The sequence below is a fragment of the Orycteropus afer genome, unplaced genomic scaffold, assembly GCF_000298275.1.
Source record: "Orycteropus afer afer isolate SDZICR_OR568_19922 unplaced genomic scaffold, OryAfe1.0 scaffold00174, whole genome shotgun sequence".
Lineage (NCBI taxonomy): Eukaryota > Metazoa > Chordata > Mammalia > Tubulidentata > Orycteropodidae > Orycteropus > Orycteropus afer.
This window is the reverse complement of record NW_006921761.1, coordinates 453798-480799: the sequence shown is the minus strand read 5'-3', so window position 1 is coordinate 480799 and position 27002 is coordinate 453798. Positions and strand designations below refer to the sequence as shown.

At 41.8% G+C, this 27002-nt stretch overlaps 1 protein-coding gene across 1 annotated transcript in view; it reads left to right on the top strand.

The window, feature by feature from the left end:
• Positions 1 to 27002, top strand: part of TDRD7 (tudor domain containing 7) — a 65725-nt gene that overhangs the window by 4042 nt on the left and 34681 nt on the right. Inside the window, exons 2-6 of the mRNA XM_007946989.1 lie at positions 2277 to 2418; positions 3343 to 3556; positions 12529 to 12602; positions 14880 to 15097; positions 25220 to 25806. Coding sequence (XP_007945180.1) covers positions 2277 to 2418; positions 3343 to 3556; positions 12529 to 12602; positions 14880 to 15097; positions 25220 to 25806 — 1235 coding nt within the window. The remainder of the gene's footprint in view (positions 1 to 2276; positions 2419 to 3342; positions 3557 to 12528; positions 12603 to 14879; positions 15098 to 25219; positions 25807 to 27002) is intronic.

Here is a 27002-nt window from a genome sequence, read left to right as displayed (position 1 = left end):
CTGGATTCAGAAGAGGACGTGGAATGGGGGATATCATTGCTGATGTCAGATGGATCCTGGCTCAAAGCAAAGAATACCAGAAAGATGTTTACTTGTGTTTTATTGACTATGCAAAAGCATTTAATTGTGTACATCGTAACAATTGAGAAGAATGGGAATTCCAGAACACTTAATTGTCATTAGAACAGAACAAGGGGACACTGTATGGTTTAGAATCAAGAAGGGAGTGCGTCAGGGTTGTATCCTCTCACCATGCTTATTCATTCTATATGCTGACCAAATAATCCGAGAAGCTGGACTATATGGAGAAGAATGTGGCATCAAGATTGGAGGGAGAATCATTAACAACCTGCGATACGCTTGATGACACAACTTTTCTTGCTGAAAGTGAGGATGACTTGAAGCACTTACTGTTAAAGATTGAAGACTACAGTCTGCAGTATGGATTACATCTCAATATAAAGAAAACAAAAATCCTCACAACTGGGCCTATAAGCAGCATTACGATAAATAGAGAAAAGATTGAAATTGTCAAAGACTTCACATTGCTTTTGATTCTACAATCGACGTCAATGGAAGCAGCAGTCAGGACATCAGACGATGTATAGCACTGGGCAAATCGGCTGCAAAAGACCTCTTTCAAGTGCTGAAGAGCAAAGATGTCTCCTTGAGGACTAAGGTGCGCCTCACACAAGCTATGGTATTTTCAGTCGCCTCATATGCATGTGAGAGCTGGATAATGAATAAGGAAGACCAAAGAAGAATTGATGCCTTTGAGCTGTGGTGTTGGCAAAGAATGCTGAAAGTACTGTGGACTGCTGAAAGAATTAACAGGTGTGTCCTGGAGGAAGTGCAGCTGGAATGTTCTTTGGAGGTGAGAATGGCCAGACTTCATCTCATGTACTTTGGTTATGTTGTCATGTCGGACCATTCCCTGGAGAAGGATGTCATGCTTGGTAAGGTGGAGGGTCAACAAAAGAGGGGAAGGCCCTCAACGAGATGGATTGACACAGTGGCTGTGGCAATGGGCTCAAGTATAGCAGGGATCGCAGAGTTGGCGCGGGACTAGGCGGTGTTTCGTTCTGCTGTGCATGGGGTCGCTATGAGTTGGAGATGACTCCATGGCACCTAACAACAACAACAACAACAGTATAATAGCATATGGTCAAACTACGCCCCCAAAGAAAACGAACACCACCTACCCTAAATAACAGCATTTGTTTTTTTCTGCGTCTACTTCTACGTACGTTGGTACATAGAGTAGGTCTGGAGTGTTTCTCACTAAACTGGAAATGGTGGTTCCTCTTGTGGGAGGGTGGGGAGAGTGGAGGAGGAAGAAAGAGACCATGACCAGGGGAGATCAAAGGGGAGACCAGCTTCACCTGTAATGCTTGTTCTGAGGAGGTGTAAAGTGATGTAATTAATGGAGCGTATTACTAATAAAATGGCTTCAGCATAAGAGCATCTCCTCCACTGGCTTCTTCCAGATGTCAGCACTCCTTCCTCTCCCCCAGGCACCTCATCCATCCACCTTAAGGCTCATCGGCCCTCCTTCCTCTCCCCTCATCACCTCATCCATACACCCTAATGCTCATCAGCCCTCCTTCTTCTCCTCCAGGCACCTTGTCCATCCAGCCCTCATCCATCCACCTTAAGGCTCATCAGTGTTTCCTGTTTAGTTCCTGCCCCACTGTTTTTCCTTCATAAATTTTTTAAAGATAGGAGACTCTTTTTGACTCCTAATAGTTGGTACTTAATAAATGTGTTGAAGGCATGAGTGTCTAAGTGTCTGAAAGAATTAATAAGTTAATAATGGATCAGAGAGAGAGCCTAGCTGTGGGACTTAGGGAGGTTGCTCCACTCCCTTTTCCTCTGCTTTCCACGTGTAAAGTGCGAGTAAATTGTATCCCACAGATGCCGTGAGGTGATATGTGTGGAACACTTACTCAAGTATCCCATGAGTTATCCTACTTGAAGTGGAAGCAGGTTTCTTGTGGTTCACCTGTCAGTCTCATAGCACCTAGCACGTGATAGATCCTTAATAAATTCTTGTTTAAGAAATGAATGAAAATCTCAATTTGGGGTAAGAAGATGATTAAACATATTAGCCTATGCTGGATTTAACACTGGTGGGAAATGTCAGTTTGCTCTAGGATTACCAAGGAGAGAAGGGCAGGAAGACGTGCGTACAGTGGACTTGGGACAGGTATGTGGGTACCACTGGGCAGCAATGAACTAAGCAGTGTTTCTCTGCTCCCCCTGCCCACCTTGAACAGGTAACCTGCTACGCGGTGGCATGCACAGAAACAGCAAGAATTGCCCAACTGGTGGCTTGCCAGAGGAGTTCTAAAAGGAAAGTAGGACGGCAAGTTAATTGCCAGATGAGAGTGAAGAAAACCATGCCATTTTTTCTAGAAGGTAAGGGCAGTGTTCGTGCTAAACATCTTTAAACCTGCCTGTGAGCGCCTCACTGTTAGGAATTATGGAAATATCGCTTGTGTTCATGATAAACACCTTGTATGCGAACATTCGTACGTCAAGAGAAAAATGTGAAAGCGGATTTTCCACTTGAAATCATTAAGTGAATGTGATGGACATGATTTACCAAGCAAAGTAATTGCTTAGCGTGGAATAACTTGGAGCAGATTTTAATGACATTTAATATGACTAAGTGTGGTTTCATTCTTTCAGGTTATTTGAGGAAAAGCCTTATCTAGGATATTGGACTAACTAAGAACTTACTGTCATCTTTAGCCAATCAATTCTTTTAGTACAAAACCTATGTTTTCAGAATACTATGAATTACATAGTACATGTAAGTGTTATAGGCACCTCAGCCTGTGTTTCTGGAGCACTTAAGTTCTCAAGATACAGCTCAGTGATAACACAAAACAGTGGAGGGCTAACACTACCACAGGGCTTTTAGACAAGGGATTGATTGCTGTGGATGAGAATGGCAGTGAGAGGTGTCACGGCCAGAGGGAGACTTGAACCTGGACCTCAGAAGACAGGTCCGATCTCAGTGATGGAGAGGGCACGGGAGAGCTGAGGATGGCTGAGTATGGTGGGTTGGAAAGGACGTGGGGTGGCAGCCACTGAGCTGTTAAGTTGGCGAGTACAAGGGAAATAACTGGTTAGTGTAGCAGACAACAGCCCATCTGAGGAAGCTCATCCACGGAACACTCTCCAGTCGTCTTCTCCCCTAGTGTCTAACCCTCCTCGTGTTCCTACAGACTGTTTTGAGAATAGGGACCCACTGAAGTGTCTGGTCAGGGGAGTCATGTAATCAAACCAGGGTTTGAGGAAGCTAACTGATTCTGTTATGTATGCCTGACTTCATAGGAAAACCAAAAGCTACCCTCCGACAACCAGGATTTTCTTCAGATTTTCCCATCAACAAGAAGCCCACTCCAGCACTGTTAAGAGAGAAAGGAAGCTCTCCTGGGCTTATACCTGGTGCTCAAATGCCCCCTTACACATTACACATGACTCTTGGAAGTGAAGATTCCAAAAATGTTCCAGCACAGAGACACTCAACCCTGCCTGCCAACAACAGGTACTTGGTTTGGGGCTAAAAGGAGAAGTTTTGTGAACCTAGGGTAATAAATGTTAAAGGTGTGTGTTCAGGGTAAGCAGGAAAAGCTTTCTGTTTATCTGCTTAAATTCACATGGGGTAAGGAAACGCATTGTTAGTTGTGAGGCCCCTTTTGCTGGCTGCCGGACGTCGTCCTTTGAGGGTATCTCCATTCTGTTGGCTCGGAGTCGTTGGAATCGCCCTTTGTCAGATTCCTTTTCAGAGCTCTCGCAGGTGGTTCTGAGATGATGTACCGTAACTTACGAGTTTTTCTGAAAATCTTCTTGAGGAAGTGAGAGCTGGTTGCGTTGCACACGCCCCTTGCTGCAGTCGTCCCTAACTCCCCTGCAGCACCACAGCTCGTGCAGCAGGACTCTGGCCTGGCAGCAAGAGGACGAGCTGAGTCTGGCTTTGGTGGTGCCATTTACTGACCAGGTTAAAGGCTTAAAGTGTTGACGCTCTGGAACTGTGGTTTCCTCATTTGTCCGATGAAAATGTTAAACTAAAGAATCTAAAACCTTTATGATTTTTGTAAGCTAGCTCAGGAGTGGAGACACTGTGCCATATAGGCCAAATCCAGCCCATTTCTTGTTTTTGTAAATAAAGTCTTAATTGGAATGCACACACACCCTTCATTTATGTATTGACTGTAGCTGTGTTCATGCTACGACGGTGGAATTGAGTAATTGCAGCAGAAACTGTGTCCTGCAAAGGCTAAAATAGGGTGATGATGACTCTAAAGGATTTGCCAGAGAGCCTAGAAGTGAGGGAACAGTTGTTATGTTTATTGTGATGGTAGGTACAGGAATCTGTACATGTGATGAAGTTGCACAGAGCGAAACACACACAAATGAGTGTGTGTAAAACTAGTGAAATTTGAATAAGCTCTGTGGTTTCAGTTTCCTGGTTGATACTGTACTGTACAAGATATTACCTTTGGGGAAAAGTAGATAAAGGGGACATAGGACCTCTGTTTATTTTTTGCGACTTTCCATGAACATGTGATAATTTAAAAAAAAGTTTAGAAACGTTACAGCAAAAGACTTATGTAAGGTTTTAGTTTTAAGGGCGCTGTCGACTATTGCCTCGGAAACCCAAGGAGGGGTTGCTATGAGTCGGGTCCGACTCAACAGCACATAACAACAACAACAACATCGACTATTGTAATTACAGACTGCAGTGTTGTGAAATGTGTCCATCAAATCTTGTTTTTAACAGCGTAATACAATTAGAAGTAAACCTATTAGAGAACTCGAAACACCACCAAGTGGCACGTTAGGGACACCTTTTTTTTTTTTTTTTTTAATGAATTTTATTGAAATATAATTTATGTACAGTGAAATATACAAAACTAAAGTGACGTGGGTCAATGCATTTTTTTTTCACATTGTTCCCTCCCATCCCCTCCCACTCCTGGCAACCAACACAAAAAGTTTCCCTCCATATATAAACCTTTCCTTGACCCTTCACAACAACGAACTAATACTATATTTGTCCTTCTGTGATTGACTTATTTCACTCAGTGTAATATCCTCCAAGTTCATCCATATTATGCAGTGTTTTGCAGACTCTGCATTATTCTTCAGTGCTGCATAGCATTCCAGTATGTGTATGTACCATAGTTTGGTCATCCACTCTCCCGCTGATGGGCACGTACGTTGTTTCCATCTTTTCGCTGTTGTAAATAGTGCTGTGATGAACATGAGTGTGCATGTATCTGTTCCTGTCCTGGCTCTCACCTCTCTAGGATATATACCTAGTAATGGGATTGCTGGGTCAAATGGTACCTCCAATTCCAGCTTTCTAAGGAATTGCCATACTGCTTTCCACAGTGATTGTATCACTTCACAGTCCCACCAGCAGTATATGAGAGTCCCATTCTCTCTACCTCTCTGCCAGCATTTGTTACTTTCTGTCTCATTGAACCTTGCCATCAATGCTGGGGTGAGATGATATCTCGTTGTTTTGATTTGCATCTCTCTGATGGCCAGTAATCGTGAACATCTCTTCATATATTTGCTGGCTGCCTGAATATCCTCCTTGGTGAAATGTCTATTCATTTCTTCTGCACATTTTTCAATTGGAATGTTAATTTCTTTGCTGTTGAGGTGTTGGAGTTTTCTGTAATCTTAGAGATAAGTCCCTTGCCAGATAATGTAATTATTGACAAGTATGAATTTGTTGCTGTCGTTTTTGTTAAGTGCTTTTTCGTGGTGTCGATTTCTTTGTTGTATGTAATTTGGAACAAAGAAATATAATGTGCTGAAATCATTTTGTTTATGAATCGCGTTATCACTTCCTTCGTTGCTATTGTTGTAGTATTTGCTAAATATTTGTGCTGGTTCTCTTTTTTATTTTGATGTGAAGGTTTATCATTTTTCTTTGAGGTTACTCTGTGATTTATAGTTTTCTTCCCAAGTTTAGAACAGTCAGTTCTATCTTACAGTTGTCTTGACTTTCCTACCATTTAGAAGTTCTGTAACTACACAGTTTTTTCCCTCTTTTGGGTTTGTAGTTACCTTCATTTGTCAGTTGATGTGTCTGGTTCCCTGTTAGGAGCTCTGGTGGTGTAGTGCCTAAGGCATTTGACTGCTAACCAGAAGGGTGGCAGTTCAAACCCACCAGCCATTTCTCGGAACGAAGGTTGGGCAATCTACTTCCATCGTGATACCGTCTTGGAAACCCAAGGAGGGGTCGCTATGAGTAGGATCCAACTGGATGGCAGCTTACTTATTTTGGATACTTCCATAGCTGGGTTGGTTTCTGGGTTGTGTCATCATGTGTGTTAATGGTCAGTTGTTTGCTGTTGTTGCTTCTCTGTCCAAAGGACTCCCTTTAGCATCTCTTGTAATATTGGTCTGCTTTGAACAAATTCCCTTAATTTCTGCTTATTTGAAAATGTCCTAATTTCACCATCATATTTGAGGGACAGTTTTGCTGGGTACATAATTTTTGGTTGGAAATTTTTTTCTTCCAAGGTTTTATATGTACTGTCCCATTGTCTTCTCATCTGCATGGTTTCTGCTGAGAAATCTGAGCTTGGTCTTATTGGTTGCCCCTTGTAGGTAACTTTTTGTTTTCCCCATGCTGCTTTCAGGATTCTTCCTTTGTCTTTGGTTTTGGTGAGTTTGATGATGATATGACTTGGTGATTTTCTTTTGGGGTCTATCCTGTTTGGGGTTTGTTGGACTTCTTGAATAGATTATATTCTCATCTTTCATCATCCCAGGCAAATTCTCTTCCAACAGATCTTGGACAACTTTTTCTGAGGTTTTATTTGTCTCTTCCTGTTCCAATTGCATGTAGGTTATTCCTTTTGATGGTTTCCCACATGAACCTTAAACTTTCTTCATTTTGTTTTGATCTTTTTTTTCTGATTGATCACTTTCCAAAGAAGTATTGAGTTATTTGCCTTCAGTCTCACTAATTCTGTCTTCCATTGATTCAGTTCTACTCCTTTGCCCTTTTAATGTGTTTTTTATTTCTGGAAATTTAATATTAATCTTCTGGATTTCTATATGTAGATTTTGTATCATTTCTAATTTTTCATTCATTTTGTCATTTTGTTCTTATATTGTCTTTTGAAATTGTTCTATGGTTTTCTCTGTGTTTTCCTCAATTTTGTCAGTATTTTCCTTGATCTGTCTCTCAATCCTTTGAAGATACCTAAATATAATTCTTTTGAATTCCTTCTCAGGGAGTCCCAATGCTGCGTCTTCCTCAGGGATGTGTTTTGGCTCTGTATCCTGGTCCCTTGTTTCTCCTGCTTTATCTTGCTTTTTTGTGTTCACTGTGATGCTCTGTTGTCTCTGAGGCATAGTGACATTTTTGTGTTTATATTTAATGGGTGATTATATGTTGGAGTGACTTGCCCACAATTTTCATTTTCTTTGTTTTGTTTTTATGTTATCTGTGTAAGCAGGGTACTGTGCTGTTCTCCTCTATTCACTAGTTGGCAGCACTTAACACACTCACCACCTGTCTCCTTTCCTGTTGTCAGCCTCTTGTATGTCCTTGCCGCCCCTGGCAAACAGAGCCCGTTCTTAGGTCCCTGGAATCTGAATGAGAATGCTGTCACTTTAAAATCCAAAATGCCCACCACTTGTGAACATTCAAAGTGGCTGCGCCCTCAGTCACTTTAAATATCCAAAATGGCTGCCCCCTCCGGACAGCCGAAAGTCCACATCAGGTCGGCTCCCTCCTTGCTGTTTCCTTTCCTAGTCACAGGCCGCTGGCTCAGTCATCCCTGCAGCCCTTGGTGACCAGGGTTGATCTTTGGGTCAGTTCTCAGGTCCCAACACCATGTGGAAATACTCAGGCTGTTGGTCCCATCAGAGTAGCTGACAGTACACCACTCTGACCGTCTCTGTACTCACTGTTTTCATTCAGGTTTTTCCACTAGTTGGTGCCTAACCCACTTCTGTATAGTTCCTTTCAAAGCTCAGGGCTCCAGGATTATCTTCTGTGCCACTGTCAATTGGTTTTTCTTTTCTTTGTTGAAGAGGGTCTGTGTCACTTGTCTGCCTATTCCTCCATCTTACTGGAAGTCCAGGGACAGCCTTTTAATTTCTAAATGAAACAAAGTTACTGTTATCAAAATAAAACAATAGTAAATTTTTTTTTTTAAATTTCTACTTGTGAAAGATGAATGTAGTTAAAGCAGTTAATCCTGTTTTGACAGATATTTAAACTTAAGGTAACCAAACCTTTTGAAAAGCTGATTACAGCTGTAAATGCATTTCCCAGAAAACACGCATGTCCATGTGTGCACATCTTTATACCTATGCATACGTCTTTGTGCCTATGTGCACATCTTTGTACACCAGTTCAGGAGGTCAGAGTGCCTCTGAGCCCATAGTTAAGAACTCATGCTTGCCACTTAATGATCTGGTAAGTTCTAGAAAATTACACATGTGATATTCTCCATCGTAAATTGGACATTAAGTTTACCATGTGTCTTCTCCAGCAGATGGAAAGAAGGGTCTGGAGCGTGAATGTGTGAGTGTTTTGTGCTTTCTCTGGTGTACATGAGGGAAGGAAACATTTATCTGTAAAATAATACAATCTGTGATCATTATATCTTGTTCAAGTGACAAGATTACTAAGGAAGGTATTTAATATATTTACGCCTAAAGCTTAAATGTGTACGGTGCTGAAGGCTGAGTTTCCATCAAGTTAGAAAAAGAAGAAATGGCCACATGTATATCAAGTGAGTAAGAGCATGGACTCTGGCCTGGAGTAAAGGACTGTCATCAACCGACAGGCACAAGATTGGATGTCATCTTCCAAGTATGGAGCTGAAGTAAAGGAATGCAAACTTAGTGATTTCTGAGCCCTTGAAGGTTTAAAACTTACTAAATACTTGTAGGAAGCATTCAAAAGAAGATGAAGAAAAAAATCACCTCAAATCCAGCCATAATAATTTTAAAAACTTTATATTTTTTATTTATTAATATACGTTTGTTAGAATATAGGCTGAATCACGCTCACATCGCTGCTGCGTGACTTGTGAGCAGTCTGTGTTGTGAAGTCCACTTCTGCACTGGCATTTTTAGTGTCAGGATAGTTCATTGTTCATTCTCCTGTTACTGAATATGAATGATTTCCACCATTAGAGGTAATTCTGCAATAAACATATTTACAAAGAAAAATCCTCGAGTATCTTCATGACTAGTTCCTTAGAATAAGTTGGTATTCATAGAATCTGCGGGTCAAAGGGCTTACACATCCAGCCTGTTATTACTAATTTGTTCCAGAACAAGTTCTATCAATTCATATTCTTGTAGAAGTGAATGGGAGTCATTGTTTCCTATGTCCCTACCAGCCTTGGGCTTCTGTTTATAATTTGCCATTCTGAAAGGTGATAAATGTACCTGTGCTTTAATGTTCGTTTCTTTGAATTTGATTCTTAAAACCAAAGGAAAAAAACCAAACTCACTGCCATCAACTCAGATCTGACTCATAGCAACTCCTCCTTGGGTTTCTGAGGTGGTGTCACTGCAGAAGTAGATTGCCTGTCTTCCTCCCAAGGAGTAGCTGGTGGGATTGAACTGCCAGTCTTCTGGTTAGCAGTCATATGCCTTAGGCACTACACCACCAGAGCTCCTTCAAATACTTACTAGCCCTTTGTAGCTCTTTTATGATTACATGTCCTTGTCCTTTGCACAGTTTTTGTGTTGGCTTTTTCTTAACTTGTAAAAGTAGTTTATAAATTATGGACATCAACCTGCCGCCTGTAGTAGGCTGACAGTATTTTCGCAGTTATTTCTGACGTGTTTAGTGTGCAGCAGCCTCACAGTTACACATAGGTGCCTCTGTCAGTCTCCCCCTTCCTTGGATATTTGTTTAGAGGAGCATTTCCATCCCAACATTATATAATATGTCTTCTGATTTCCTTTAGGATTTTTACAGTTTCACTTTTTGCATTTAAATCTTGAGTTCATCCGGTGTATGAGTGGGGATCCCTCCCCCCCCCGCCCCGTGTTAGCCACATGTCCTGATTATTAGTGATTACAAAGTTACATAGTCCTTTCTTTCCCTACTGGTTTGAAATGCAATACTAAATTCTTACAACTCCATGACAGTTTCTCAGCTCCATTGAGCACCCTGATTATCGCCTGTGTATTCTTTTGCAATTCCAAGCTATTCATGTCCTTATAAGTTTTATAATAAATGCTAATAACCTTCTCTCTACTCTCTACTTCCTCCTCTCTCCGTCTCCTGATTTGGTTTGTTGCTTCTGTTGTGTGCTTTTATTACATCTGTTGCCCCGTCTTAGCACTAAGTAGACTTTGTTCTTATGTTTAGATTTGTCAGAGCATTCATTATCTATGACTGTGTGACAGGTTACCACAAATTTTGCAGTTTAAAACACTGATCATGTCATAGTTTCTGTGGGTCAGGAACCCAGTCGGGTCCTCTGCTGCGGGGTCTCTCACGAGGCTGGAATCAGGTGTCAGTCATGGCTGGGGTCTTACCTGAATGTTCAGTTGAAGAACCACCTGCTTCCGAGCTCACTTACATGGTTGTTGGCACAACGGAGTTCCTTTCAGGTTGTTCCTTAGGTGCTAGTTGGCAGTGAGCCAATAGGCCACCTTTAGTTCCTTGCTATGTGGGCATTCCCAACATGGCCTCATCAGAGCCGCCGAGGGAGATGTTATTCTAGCGAGATGGACATTAGAGTCTTTTGTAATTTCATGAGGTGTAATCCCCTCAACCTTGAACTATTCTGTTGGTTAGAAACAAATCACTTCAGTAAGTGAATTACCCAAGGCCTTGAATCCCAGGAGGCAGGAGTCATTGGGCACTACCTGAAGTAGCTGTTTACCACCACCATTTTCTCACCGAGACCGTGAGAATAGGGGCCTTTCACTCTTGCGTGTGATTGATCATTTCTGTCTGGCACACTGCTTGACACATAGTAAGTGCTTAAATAAATCGTTGTGAGATAAGAGCATGTCTCTTATAAACAGTGTATGTTTAGATTTGGGTTTTGGACCAGCCTCAGTCTTTGTGTTAAGAGGTGAGTTTAAATCTTTTATATTTATTGTTATCAAATTGGTTGGATCTCTGTTACCTTCTTCTGTCTTGTCTGGTTGTCATGCATCCCTGCAGTTGCCCTGAACATCTGTCTTTGGCTGTGTGGGCTGTTGTCTTTGCTCTTCGTTAGACCTGTCCGTGCTTGAAGCGTAGCCGTCCCTTCCTTAGTCCCTCTGTATCTGTGCTTCTTGCTCAGATCCCTCTGCCTTCCACTAGACCCCTCGATGCTGACTCAAAGCAAGGGAAGGTTCCAGTTTACCTTTTTAGGGCTGGTGCATGGGAAAGGGCTGCTGTCTCCCTACCAGTTCTGTAAGGAAAGGTAGGAGCTGGATATGTTTCCAGTATGTTCTGTTGTTACTCATACGCATTTTGCATAGTGTCATTTATGAATAAACTTCATTGATGGCCTGCAATCTAACCATTTCTTTCAGACTTAAAATACTGTGAGGAAATAGACTTCATTTCAAAGAATTGATGTAATTTTTAGAGTATTCCATACTATTCAAAGGTTGGGAAAATAGGTGCTGTGTCATAATCACCCACTCTAGTCTTATGCCCACTCTGGGCAAGACGGAATCCTTCATTCATTCATGCTAGTCATTCCTACATCTTTCACTCTTCCTTATATGTACTGAGCAGTACTGTAGATACTAGGGATGAAGATAATTTAAACACTTAGAGTCCTCTGACGGAGACATACATGAACACAAATGATTCCTTTTGTGTGTGTGTGTGTGTGTGTGTGTGTGGTTTATTTATTTGGCCTTACACTTAGAGATATCTTCCATACACAAACATCTGATATAATCTGTATGAAAATTCTTTTGGTGAAGGTACAAGGTAGGGAGCTATGTCTCTTGTTTTCCAGATGGGTATTGGAGTGGTCAATCCCTTCTCTGGTTTAAAAGCCACTCTTATCTTCAGTTAAGATGTAATGTAAAGCGAGTATCTCTGAGCTTTCTACTATTTATTCATCTGCCCAACTGTTTTAAATATTGTAACTTTAGAATGCATTTCAGTATTTAAGGATGCAATCCTTCATTGTTTTAGTTTCTTCCAAAGTGTTCTTTATTTCCAGTTGTTTTTTCTTTGCATGGTTTTCTTTATTTTGTTTTGGTAGTCCCTTAAAGGTGATTATCGAGAATGCTGATGTCCAAGTTTGGAAAGAAGCTTTTAAGTAGTAACTTTAAAGACCTAGTTTGAATTTAATTTATAACTAAAGTGAATATGAACATTCACTGGGCAAATATGAAACATGAAAGATGATGCCAGCTTTCATTTTTGCTGAGCTTGGAATATTTTAATGACTTTTTTGCTGTTCAGTGCCAGAGACTTTAAATCCAAAGCACAGTGTTTAAACTGTGATACAGACTTGGCTATTTGAATTTTTATTTTATTTATTTTTTGCATCTTAGGTTCAGTCCAAAGACATCTCTTCCACCAGCTTTTCAGATGCATCTACCAAGAACCTGTGCTAAGGAAATGAGCGGTATGTTTTTAAGCATTATCTTCTTGATACATCTTGGCGTCTGGTGCCTCAGAGCCCCAAGAAGACCAGCCGAGCGTGGCCTTTGCTGTTTGCTCTCACCTTCTCTTCTCTGAATGTGTCTCTCCTCCCCTCTTTCGTAGTGTATAAATCACAAACTGAGGTGAACTAAAGATAGAATGATGCCTCCAGAGATGCCATTCTTACTCTGACTTGAGGTCTGCTCAGAGCAGACCGCTGTTACCCTTCCCCGGCTCACCTGCAGACATTGTGACCCTCCTTAGCCTTTGTTTCACTCCTTAGAGTGTAAGCCCCAGACTTTGGAGGCTGAGAGAGGCCTCCCTTAAAGGAAGCCCCCTGCTTTAAATGTAAAATACATAAACATGGCACTTAAATTCAAGAATTTAAAATCGTCTGTCATTTAAAAGCTGTCACCCTACACTGAATGCAGTGACCACAGAGCATCTAAACATAAATATAAGTGACCACTCAGGTGATAAAATCCCGGAGGGCTATTACATAAGAAACAATAGGAGATATAGGAAGGTCAAGGGATCCAAAGGTCAGAAATACACTCACTTGTCTTCTCCTCCTACCAGTTTGAACTCCCTGCTCAGAGACCCTCCCTGTCTTCAGATCCAGTACTTGTACTTCAGGACATGTTGTTTTCAATGATTTGCTGTTTCAAATGTGATTCTTACTGAGTTGGCCATATTAGCTGGTCCCAGACACGTCTTCAGTGTAGTTTTTGCTTTTATGTGAATTACTTTGCGTTTGCATCGTCTGAAGTGTGTTTCATCAGTTAACTCGGTTTTCCTTATGAAAATGAGTTGAACAGTATGATGTTTGTTTATATGAATCACTTGGGTGTATACCTTGTCTGAAACCCTTTTAGAGGATTAAATTCCTATACACTTTTTCTGGAGAACCAAGCAGATTTGTTTGAGGGGAGTTGTGAATCACCTGGCCGGACGCTGTGCGGGCGTCCACAAGCTGTCCTGCATGCGGGCAGGCCAGGTTACTTCCCTGAGTAGTTTAGCAAAAGATAGAGCAGCTTAGCTACTCTGGTGGCCCTACCGAACAGAGACATTTACAAAGACTCCAACTCCAGGTCAGCCGCTGACTGTCTCAGTAAGGGAGGGTCTGGCCTGTTCTGAGAGTCTCATCTTTCCCTTCTTCTCAGGCCTTTTATATTATTTGGCAAGAACTTAAAACAAACAAACAAAAAAAAGCTATGCCCTTAACTGGAAATGGATATGAACATCCAAGACCCTTCTTTGGCTGAGTCAGACACGTCTTAGCAGGAACCCAGGTTCTGCCGTGTGGTGAGAAAGCTGAGTCAGCATCCAGGCACCCTGAGGACCAGCTCAGCCTTTGGTGTCCTCACATCCCCTAAGGCCAGCATCCCCAAACAGCCTCTGTCTCCACTAGCCAATGAAAAAGTAAAATAAAAAATCATTAAATCCCAGCAGAAATACTGCGTGAGTAAAACATGACTGTAGTTTGCTTGTAGGTGTGGTATTTGATATATTCTGATCTTACAGCCCAGTGATGTTGAGAAGAGGTGTAGAATGGGTTTCCTAGTTCTTAAAATGCCAGAGCTGGCGGTTATCAGGAACACTCAGATTTCTCTGTTCTCTTAGCACGTTACCTCAGCCGTGAAACAGAAAGTAAATGTATGAGACATGATAAATACTCAATGAATACTGTTAACGATTATCTGTGGGGCCCAAGCATTCTGTCTGTGTTAATAAATGGATGGTCATTAGAAGTGGAACAATTTTGGACTTCTGTGTATTAGTGAATTATTCTGTTAGAAAATTGATTCTCTCTTAAAGCAGGGATAATTTTTTATCTTCTAGAAAATGCTCTTCTGTCTTCCTGTTAAACATTGTTCTTATGCTTTGTGGACTATATCCCAACACTGTCTAAAAATTAAGTTTTCTTAGTTGCATGTAGAAAATGGTTGGTAAAATAAATTTCATTATTCTTTTCATAGCGAGTCATCCTGCCATTTAAAGTCAACTATGAAGCACCCTTGCAAAATAAACAGGCTAGTTTCCTTCTGGGGTGACTGTTGACCCTGCTAGTTAAGGAGGTTAAACCTTAGAGTGAGGTTTCCTGGAGCTGCTCTGCCTGGCTCTGCTCCCTCCGAGGCCCCTGACTCCCACGAGCCTACCGAACAGCAGAGTCCAAAGTCAGTCAAGTAGTAGGTGATGGGAATAATCTAAAATACTGTTATGCATTTTGGTTAATTCTTTGATTTTTAAAAATTTAAAGATAATTTAAATCAGACTGTTGAAAAACCAAATGCCACATCTCCTGCCTCCTGCACTTACAAAATGGACGAGGTTCAAAATCGCATAAAGGAAATCCTGAACAAGCACAGCAATGGCATCTGGATGTCTAAGCTCCCGCACTTCTACAAGGAGCTGTACAAAGAAGAACTGAACCGAGGAGTCCTGCAGCAGTTTGAGCACTGGCCTCATGTTTGCACGGTATGGCCTCCTCCTCCCTCCCTCCTCCTCTTTCCCGCCCGCCTGCCCTCAGGTTTTGCATCACTGTCAGTCTTACCGCCCTGTGTCCAGGGAACATGAGCACTTTACATGCATTGTGTCCCTAAGATGAACAAATGCTGGTGGTTATGTGTAGAAGTACAGGCCCCGTGTGTTTTCATTGCTTTGTTACTTGTTTTGCTTTTAATTATTTTTAAAATGCATTTAATATGTGATAGTACACGTTCCGTTTGTATTGGATGCTACTGACAGACACTGACGGCTTTTCCACTTTAATAACTTGCACTTGCTAGTAATAAGGACTTTTTCTATTAACCTCAACTTTTATATGCTTATTCGTAATCATTTTAAAAGACTGTAAGTTGAATAAATTTTAGTCAAGCCACTCTTTTCGCTGCATATTTATGGAGTACATTTATTTTTATTTAAAAAAATAGTTAATAATAGGGGTCACACTTTAAATGCTTACAAACTATCTGTGGAGGAAGAATGAAGGTATGAGTTGACTTAGTTTCCACAGCTCTTCCTATCCAGGAGTCTCTTATTATAATAATGCGACGGGTCGAGTTCAGCCAAAGATAGACAGCTAGCTAGGTGCTTAACACCAGAGCAGCTCACGTTTAGATGTTTCGTTATAGTTTTATTTACATAGAACATAAGAATGTAACTGTTTTCAATGTTAGTGTTAGTAGCTTCTTGGTGCTTGTAACCTTGTAGAGTTAAATATACATGAAAATTATGTGGCTTTTGAAAAAGGCCTTTTATTTTATTTTCAAACATAAATATATATATTTTGGCCCCCAAACCTATTGGGCAAAATGTAGGCCACTCCCTCTTTATAAGCAACTGGCCTAATGACAACATGTATTTTTTTATAAGTACTTCTTCCTCTAGGCTACTATCACTGGCTTGAGTCCCATCCCACTTCTGGGCAAGAATTACCCACCCACCCACTCACTCACCTATCTTCCCACCCATCTGTCCACCCACACACTTACTTGTCCACCCACCCACCCATCCATCTATCCACCCACCTACTCCTCACCCATCTGCCCACCCATCCATCCACCCACCTACTCACCCATCTACCCACCCACTCACCTATCCACCTACCCATCCACCTGTCCATCCTCTTTTTCATACATCATTGACTATGTACCTTCATGTGCCAGTCCCTGCCTTTGCTGAGACCACAGGTGACTAATATACTTAGAGTCTAGTGAGGGACACACATGAAAACATTGTGATAAGTTTTATAAAATACACAGTGTGTGAGGTGGGAGAACAAGAAGCAATCTGAAACTCTAGAAACAGGCCCGTTGCTCTCCCTTTTTAGCCAGAAACCTTTGCTGTTCGTAGGGTATTAGCTTCCGTGTCTGTGGAATGTGGGCTTTGCATCTGTAAGGGGAATAGTTTTCTCATGGGGTGGGTGTAGCTTACTGACATCCCCTCAGAGTTACCTATTTTTGAGGGACTTTGAAGGATGCTTTCACCGGACTCCTCTCTTTGAAGCTTCAGTGTTTAGCCTTTCATGAATGCACATGGTTCTTTTATTTTTTTTAAATCCATAGACAATTCTGAAATTTATAGTGTGTCCTCAGGGAGCTTAGAGCCTTTTTTTTTTTGGTGGTAGGGGCTAAATGTCTTTTTTTTTAAAAAAAAAACCAAACATTTTGTTATGGTTTGGGTGAAAGTTTACAGAGCACATGAGTGTCCTGTTGAACAATTTATACACGTTTTGTTTTGTGACATTACTTGCAATCCCATCAGTGTGACAACGCTCTTCCCGCTTCCTCCCTGGGTTCCCCGTTTCCATTCATCCGTCTGTCCTGCCCCTTCCTGCCTTCGGAACTCTGGTTTTGGGCAAACGCTGCCTTTTGGTCCCGTGTGGGTGATTGTTCTGAGGGGTGCATCCTTCGTGGCTGCTCTGTTCACTTTATATGCTTGTCCGAATGGGGGTCTCCTGAAGCTGGTTCAGTTCCAGGTTTAAAGCTTATCTAAGGCTCTGGTTTCGGGGGTTCCATCAGTCTGGTCTTTTTTAGGATTTTGAATTTTGTTGTCTATTTTTCTCCCACTCTGTCCAGGACCTACTATTATGATCCTGATTAGAGCAGTTGGTCATGGTAGCAGGCACCATCTAGTTCTGGCCTAGACCTGAAGCCTTGTCTCCCATCACAGTACATATATAACCCACTGTGAAACTGTGATAGAGAGGTCACCTTTGCAGTGAATTTTTCAAAAAGTAAACTTCTCACGTTCTGCTTAATGGATTATGTTTCTAGTTATTTTTTAAGTTCTGTAATCCATCATAATTGCTAGTATTTGTGTAGTTACTTTTTGGCTTTATTTATTTATTTATTTTTTAACTTTCATCCTGGCTACATGTCTATAAAACACCAGAATTTGTCCTTCTAGGATTATAGCTGAGAGTATCTATCTTTTGATTAACTTTGCCTAGAATAAGTGGTTTCCTACTCAATTATAGGTGCTAAGACAACTAACATTTTGTTACTTTTTGTAGCACTTGAATTTAGTTTTCTTTCCTACTTTAAATTTTCTGTCCAGGCAGTGGGGGTGGAACATGAAGCAGAAATACAAAATCCCTTTCCTGGCTACTTGAAGTTGTGTCTCTCACATTTTAATAGAACTGTTGAGATGCAGTCACTATCAACTATTGGGTGATGAGAATTTGCTTAGTGAAGCACTGTGGCTTGGATGTTGAAAACAGCCAGCCACATTGACAATCACTGAGTATTTTTTAACAGCTTACCAGTATGCTCTGGCCTTGAACAGTTATGCTGGAGCACTTCCCCTTACCTGACTTCTTGCTTTTCATCTTGCCAAAAAGCAAAAACACTGATAATACACCCAGGGCTGATACCATTACAAGTAAAGCTAGACCATCTCAAACACAATGCTTGAAATTTAGGATGAGGAAGAACTGGGTAATGGCTTGTCAGGTAATGGGAGAAAAAAATCCAAGTGCAGGGTTGTATCGCTTCTTTTTTTAAAGCGCTTCTCTCTCTAATCAAATAAAACAATTGATACTAAAAAGATTGAAAAATAAAATTATGAAAGAAATAAAAATCACTTGCAGGGATTTCCATCTAATATCAGCATGGGCAGCATCAGTTTCAGGGACCAAATAGCAGCTCTGAAATTTCCCCTCCGTGAAGGCTCCAGTCAGCTCTGTGCTTCCAGCCTCTTCACTCTTAAGTGCTGCATGGCATTTCGATACAGGCAGAAGAACGCTTGGACTCTGTAGTTCTTAATCTTTTGGATCTCTCAGACAACAAAAACATGTTTTTGAGCCACACAGGCCTAGATGCATTGAACCAAGAAAAATTCCCGCCAGTGGACTCCAAGACCTGCAGCAGCAGGGGGAAGCTGAAGACGGGAGGCAGAGCAGGCCTTAAGTATAGGACGTCGTCCTTGGTGAGTGAGGAGAAAGGCCTGGTAACAGCACAAGAACCATAGTTATAGCCTTTACAAAAAGATGCTAATGCCCATCTGTATTTCTATGGGCCATTTTCTTACTCATCAGAAGTGATTGGTGGTACTATAATGCCTGACTTTTAAAAATGCTGAATTGCTTGAATACAGCTGTTAGTATCAGAGGAGGTGACGGCAATTCTGTCACTCCCATAGGTAAGTTTGTATATTTCTGGGGGTTCAGGAAACTGTCTTAACTTTAATTGTGATAATTAATTAAATAATATGCCTTCTAGCTCAGATGATTGTTTGGCTGTTGTCTGGATTTTGGATGAACTCAGATTTATTGATCAAAAATTCACTTTATAGGTTGACCAGCACAGCTTGACTTAAATGCTTGCTCAGTAGAAGAAACAAAGTCTTGATATGGGCCACAGTGTGGATGGAGCTTGGAGACATTATGCTGAGTGAAATAAGTCATTCACCAAAGGACAATTATTATATGACCTCACTTACATAAAAAGACAAGAAAAGGCAAATGTATAGAGAACAAAGTTTGTTAGTGGTTCCAGAGGCAGGAGAGAGGAAGAGGGTGGTTAACAGTGTTGGAAAAAATCTCATTCATTGAGGGTAGGGTTGCATACTGAATTATTATAATTGATATTAGTAAGTTGTACATTTGTAAAAAGTTGAACTAGCAAAATGTGTGTGATAGATACATTTACAGCAATAACAAAAAATAAAATAACTGCTGAGGATAATTATGTACAGCCAAAAACCTCATGGGCTTTGGCTCCTTGGTTTGGAGTCTAGGTTCATGGTTTTATGGGACATCCCGTTTATTGGTCAAATAAAGCGTTCAGTGCTTCTCTTCTGTTTCTTAGTTGTTGGGTAGTGCTGGGGTGTCAGAAGCTTACAAATGGCTGTTGAAAGCATGCCAGCAGGTTTGTATTCACCTGCAACAACAGAGGAAGAAAGAGACTCAGGAATAGGAGGAGGATATGGAAGGTGGCTAATTGCCTCCGTGAACAACTGCCCCTCCTTTGCCGTGAACTGGATGGTGCCCAGCTATCATTGAACATTTTGATCAAAGATACTATAGAAAAATCCTGATCAAAAGGGGGAAAATGCAGAAGAGAACTTCTAATTCTCACAGGCTCCAGACTTCCTATAGCCCTGGGGGCTGGATGAGCCCCTGAAACTATTACCCTGAGATAATCTTTAAAACTTGAACCAAAAATATCCCCTGGAGTCTTCTTAAGACCAAACAGTAGTTTAGCTGAACTAGTGAAAAGCATCTGCATTATGCCCTCTGAAGAACTGTCTGTCTGGGACCAGAGTGACAACTTAAGAACCTTCAGGGACAGCGAGTTTACGTCAGTGGAAGAGGGATTCAGGACAGCAGGGTTGCAATAGTTGCGTAACTGGAATGATGTAATCAGTGTCGCTGAGTTGTACGTGTGGAAACCGTTGAATTGGTGTTTGTTCTGCTATGCATATTCTCAACAACAAATTAAAAAGAGCAAGAAAAACGGTCTGACTGTCCTCCCCTGAAATGAGCCTCTGCAGCCTGCTGCAGGGAAGATGTGCTGAATATCATGACGGTTGAGAAGAGGTTGGTAAGTGACAACTGTAAGGGGTTTGAGATGGGCCCTGCTTACTCGGCCAGCCATGGGTGTGTGGACTGCCACATCTGATCTAGAATTTTGTTACTGTGGATTCTAAATGACAAGGGATCATTACACAGAGCTCTGTTTTCTTTTTCCATTTACTCCACAAGTATGTTTTGCAAACTACCTCTGGACTCTCAGTCTGTATTTTTGTATGTTATTAAGTGAGGATTGGCAGTTAGAACACAGGGCTCTAGAGAAATGGATTAATCATCAAGAGCAGAATAAGATGCGTCCAAATATTTGTTGGTGTCTCTGTGGCTCAAAATAAGGGCTATAAATTGGGAACCCAAAACAAACCACTGCCATCGAGTCAATTCCAATTCATAGTGATCCACAGGGTTTCCGAGGCTGTAAATCTTTACGGAAGTAGATTGCCTCATCTTCTGCAGAGCAACTGGTGGGTTTGAACTGCCAGCCTTCTGGTTAGCAGCCAGATGCCTTAACCACTTCACCACCAGAGCTCCTTATGAATTGGAAAAATCATTTAATATTCCCTTTAGAGTGTCACAGGGAGCTCGGGTGGTGCAGTGCCTACAGCATCTGACTGCTAACCAGAAGGTTGGTGGTTCAAACCCACCAGCCTCTCTGTGGAAGGCAGGTGAGGCAATCTATGTCTGTGAAGATTTACCACCTTGGGAACCCAGTGGGGGTTGCTTTGAATGAGAATCCACTCCACATCAGTGGGGTTTTAGAGTGTCACCAGGTGCTACCAGCAGTACGCTCTGGATGACAAGGAGCCCGCAGCTGCCACACAGACTGCATTACATCTACTTCCATTGATGCTTTGGGTTTTTCAAGCATGGATTTTTTTCCCCAGTTCTTTTCTCAGTCAAGCACACTTTAGCAGAAGAATGTGAGGAGGAAAACCTAGTGTAACCTTGCACTTACAGATACAAATATGAACTTTGATTGTGTAATGGTTAAAGCATTCAACTGCTAACCAAAAGGTTGGCAGTTCAAACCCAATTGCTGTTCTGTGGAAGAAAGAGGAGGCAGTTTGCTTCCATAAAGATTTGCAGTCTTAATGATGGGTTTCTCCTCATCCAGAGCAAAGAAGAATGAAGAAAACCAAAGATACGTGGAAACAATTAGTCCAAGCAACTGGTATGCCATGAGATCCTCAGCCTATATGACGATGAGACCAGAAGAACTAGGCGGTGCCTGGCTACCACTGTCAACCACTTGGAGCAGGATCTATGTAGGAGATCCTGGATAGAGTGGGAGAACAATGTGGAACAAAACTCAAAATCATTAAAAAAAAAAAAAAAAAAGGCCCTTTTTTTTTTTTTTTTTTAATTAGGATTTGGGTGAAGATTTACAGAGTAAATTCACTTTTCATACAGCAGTTCACATATACTTTGTCTCATGTCATTGACCAAAATTTACAATGCAGGAGCTCCCCTCCCACTTCCTCCCCATAGTTACCTCCTCCCAGTGTCCATCCCTTCATACTCTTCTGCACCCTGAGCTATCTCCCTGTGCATAAGCAGCCCTTCCTTCTCCCATGATGTTCAGACTCCAGGGCGTGTGTCTACTTGAGGTAAATGTTTAACTCACATGCCTGTACTTTGTTTGGCTGGAAACCACAGTTGTGGGTTCAATTCCAGACCTGAAGGGCAGCTCAGGGCCATAGTCTCAGTGGTTACACCAGGCTCTATTGGACCAGCAAACCTGGTCCCCACCTTCTTCTTCTTTTTTTTTTTTTTTTTTTTTTGCCTCCAAATGATTTTGAGTTTTGTACCACATTGTTCTCCCTCTTTATGCAGGATCTCCTACATCCCTTCCAAGTGGATGGCAGTGGTAGCTGGGCACCATCTAGTTCTTCTGGTCTCATAGTTGTATAGGTTGCAGATCGGATGGTGTACCAGTCGCTAGGACTGATTGTTTCCATTAATTTTAGTTTTCTTTCTTCTTGACGAGGAGAGACCTGCTGTTGCATCTAGATGGCAGCTTCCTAGCTTTTAAGGTCCCAGTCGCTACTCGCCAAAGTAGTAGGTGGAACAATGTTTTGTATAGTATGTTATGCCAATTGAGCTTGATGTCCCCTGCGACTATGGTCCCAAGCCTGCAGGATCAACTACTCGGTCCCTCTGGGTAGCTGGCTGTGACCAAGTAATGACCATAACCTTGCCCCTTGTCAGCTCTACTATACACCTGGGAATTCTGATCATTCACATGAACTTATAGGCCCATTGTCTGCCAACCCTATATATGATCTTGGATACACTCTCCATTTAGACATACCTAATTGTTTAGCTTGTTCACTCATCTATCCGTCCCTATACCCGTGTTTGCTTTCACTGACAACTCAGTACTGTATATGCAAAGGGGTTCATATTTGTTGTCTGTACTGCCCATGTAACTCTCTATGTCTTTCTCATCCTCAATGCTGCCATATTGGTCACTCACATTTGGTACATTGCCCTTCTCTTCACCCAAATCAATATTTATCTCTATCTATCTAACAGCATTCCCTCCCCTCCCCTCCCACCCCTGGTAACCAACAAAGAAAATGTCCTCCAATATATAAACCTTTCCTTAACTTTTACAATAACGGACTAATACAATATTTGTCCTTTTGTGACTGACTTATTTCGCTCAGCATAATGTCCTCCAAGTTCATCCACGTTATGCGGTGTTTTGCAGATTCTACATTATTCTTTAGCATTGCATAGTATAAAAGGACCAGTTTTGCTGGTCTGATAGAGCCTGGTGGAACCCCTGAGACTGTGGCCCCTAGCTGCCCTTCAGGTCAGGAATTGAACCCACTCCTGTGGCTTCCCGCCAAACAAAACACAGGCATATGAGTTAAACATTTACATTACATAGATAAACTCCTTGGAGAGATCAGTCATGGGAGAATAGAAGGGCTGTGTATGCACAGGGAGACAGCTCAGGGGGGTGGGAGTGCATGGGAGGGAAGGACGCAGGGAAGAGGTAACTGTGGGGAGGAAGTGGAAAGGGCTGTTGCTTTGTGGGAAATTGCAGTCAGTGTCATGAGACAGTGAATGTGAGCTGCTGTGTGGAAAGTGAATTTGCTCTGTAAACTTTCACCCAAATCACAATAAAAATTAAAAAAATGAAAACAAAGATTTCCAGTCTTGGAAGCCCTATGGGGCAGTTGTATTCTGTCCTGTAGGGTTGCTATAAGTCGGAATCAACTCAGTGGTAGTGGGTGGGTATATTCTATTCATCTCTTACGTATCATCCAAAATTCATAGTTAGACTAAAATATCCATCTATTTTAATGTCAAATTAACTATGTCTTTTTATTAAAGCTCTTCCCCGGAAATAAGATAATATCTTCTTTCTTACACATACCAAACCAAACTCACAGCCATCAAGTTGATTCTGATTCATAGTGACCCCCATTGGGTTTCCAAGGTGGTAAATCTTTACAGAGGTAGATTGCCTTATCTTCCTTCCGTGGAGTGACTGGTGGGTTTGAACCGCCAGCCTTCGGGTTAGCAGTCAAATGCTTTGGGTACTGTGCCACCAGAACTCCTTCTTCTTATACACACACATTTATATTGTCTCTTCCTAAGCATGATGTTGTTTTTGTTGTTGTTATGTGCTGTTGAGTCGGACCCGAGTCATAGTGATTCCTCCTTGGGTTTCTGAGGCAGTATCACTACGAAAGTAGATTGCCCCATCTTCCTTCCAAGGAGTGGCTGGTGGGTTTGAACTGCCAGCCTTCTTGTTAGCAGTCAAATGCCTTAGCCACTGTGCTACCAGAGCTCCCTCCTAAGCATCATATAGAGAGTAAAATAAATGAACTTGGTGTTCTTCACTAATGAGCCTCCCACCCAGCATACTTCAATATCTTGTGCTTCTATTGGCAAGTGGCTGCTTGTTAATCTGTATTATTTATTACCCTGGTGTCTGGAAGACCCTCCTAACGGCTTAAATTGCAGCTAAGGAATAGCTAGATAGGCTCTGGCAAAATAGGAACATTATAGGAGGCTGTGCCTGTTCAATGTAGTGATGTGTATGGGATCAAAAGATTTCTTCTGTAAGTGGCCAAGCAGTGAGCACGTTAGGCTTTGTGGGCCGAGAACAGTGAGAATACCATACTTCCTGTCTATTGCAAGTGCCCGACTGCCACTGCCACACAGAAGCAACCACGGATGCTGCGTAACAAGCAAACAGGGCTGTGTGCTAAGAAAACTTCATTTATAGGCACTGAATGTCATGTGCTTTTCACATGTCATGAAATATTATCTTCCTCTTGATATTCTTTCAACTGTTTAAAATATAAAAATCATTCTTAACTCACGGACCACGCAAAAACAGGTGGTGAGCAGCCGACCCTGGTCTAATACTAGGAAGGCTTAGAACTTGGGGGAAATGGTGACACACGTCAGTTTTTCTTTATAGAAAGAGGTGCCATCAAGCTGTGCCCGTCAGGAATGCTACACAAGTTTAATTAGAAACTGGATGATATCCAAATGCCGGGCGTTGTTTTATTGTTGCTCACTGAAGATGCAGCACTTTCAGATTAGCTTATGCTGTGGTTGTAAAAATACATACGTGAACTCTGGAGCTCTTTTCCCTCAGTGTGGAAAACTGAGGGTATCACAGGAAGAAGAGAGACATACCTAAATATGTCCTTGCTTCCTATTGGCTTATTCCTTACTGTCCTGGTATCTTTTTCTTTGTAGTCTATTGTTTTAGACATGGCAGAGAGAGGAAGTGAAATTCGCAGCATATAGGCAGCAGTGCCTGTGATTTCTTAGGGTTATTGAAGGGTGGGTGCCTCACAAATGAAGTTAAGACCCTGCTTATTTCCGAAGTGTGGCTCATGATGTGCTCTCCTCGGGAAGGCAGTGCATTCAAATCTTAGGAACTGAGAAGAGTTCCACTGAAAAATAGTAAAATTGATCCTTTCTCATTCTCTTGATTAATTTGAAAACAGTGTTACCCTCAAATTTAAAATGCATTGATGTGTTTTAAGGTTGCCATTGACCTGTCCTTTGCTTACTCTGCTTAAAAATTTTAGGTGGAGAAACCATGTGGCGGTGGTCAAGATTTACTTCTTTATCCAGCTAAGAGAACAGAGCTTTTGAGAAGTGAAGTGGACGACAAGAAGGCACCTCCATCCTCGCCACCTGCTCCAAAGCAGATGCCAGTGTTAGCAGAACGCCCGGCGGCCACGCCAGGAGACTTTAAAGAGAAAGTCGCAGAGCTGCTGGAGAAATACACAAGTGGGCTTTGGGCCAGCGCACTCCCCAAAGCGTTTGAGGACACATACAAAGTGAAGTTCCCTGAGGATGCCTTGAAAAATCTTGCCTCGCTGTCTGATGTATGCACCATAGACTACATCTCTGGCAACCCTCAGAAGGCCATTCTCTACGCTAAACTCCCCCTGCCCGCTGACAAAGCCCTCAGTGATGCCGTGCAGGCCCAGGGGGACTACGATATCAAGTGTATGGTTGAGCAGGAGTATTTGCAGATAGAGGAAAACATGGCTGAAAGTGCTGACGTCATCATGGAGGATGTAACCGTCCCTCTTTTAGTTGTTCCGACCGAGGCTTCCCCATCTGTACTGGTGGTTGAACTGAGCAACACAAACGAAGTGGTTATCAGGCAAGTTCTGTTTTCTAATTCTTTAGGACTCTGGTGCATAGATGTCACTTCACTGTTGTCATTGTGAGTGCCGGGAGCTGACAGATACGTTCTTAGTTCCTCAGATTGGTTATAGTCAAATATGAGATACATATTCTCAGTATTTACTAAGTGTTCAAAGGTACAACTGTTCTTGGGAGAAAAGTGTTTACTGACATTTTTGAAAATTGGAATGATGAAAGGGTGTGGACTTGGAAACAATCTGTGTCAAAAAGCATGATGCTAATGATACAGAATCACTTAACATACGTTTCTCGTTCACGATCCGTTCTGTGAAATAGGACCTTATGATTCAGACGTTGCGTGAACACCACGTTATATACTAGCCTGTCTTTAATTTGAATTTATACATAAGTCGCAACAGTTAAATATAGTTCATTTCTAACATCAGTTAGGGAGGTGTTTGTCTTAGTGTAGAGAGTACTGTTATGTATGAAAAACATTAAACGCTTCTAGATACATTGAAGCATTTTAATGTACTAATAGAAAAATAATAATAATGATAATGTCTTGATGTGTGTTACCAAGCAGCACCCATTTGTTGTTAGAGCTGTTGTATGGACCTTGAATTTTTAATAGCTTTATGGGAGTTGGTACTGCAGACGTATATGTGGTTGAATGTTGCCCGAACAGACATCTTGTGGAACATAAGTATATATACAGCAAAAGCAGATATCCGGTCTATAGATAAAGCAGGTCCCTGACACACTAGATAATACTATTTAATCTGTTTAACGTTTCCTAGAAGTCAGCATAGCAAAGTACTGCCTTCCTAGTATATACATGAGATTAGTCCTTGGACCCAGAGGTGGTCTGGTTACTGAGTCTTTGATTTCGTTTCCCGAGAGGAGGAGTCATTGCTGAAGTGGCTAATGATAACTGGGATTACCGAAGACAGTTCAGCTACAGGTGCTTGATGTGGGCTTTTGAAAAAAAATAGGAAGTATGTCTAAATGACTGTCATTTGCAATTTCCCACTCAGAAAAAGAATGGGAACCTGTGGAGTTGTGTCTCTGGAAGCACCTCCCCAGGGTGTGGCTGCAACTGGACAGTCTGTCAAAGGCTGAAGCAGGACCCAATGCAGGTTCCTTCAACCAAAACATCCCTATTATCTGGGGTGTCTCCCCTCCGAGACTCATAGCTGAGCTGGGCGTGCC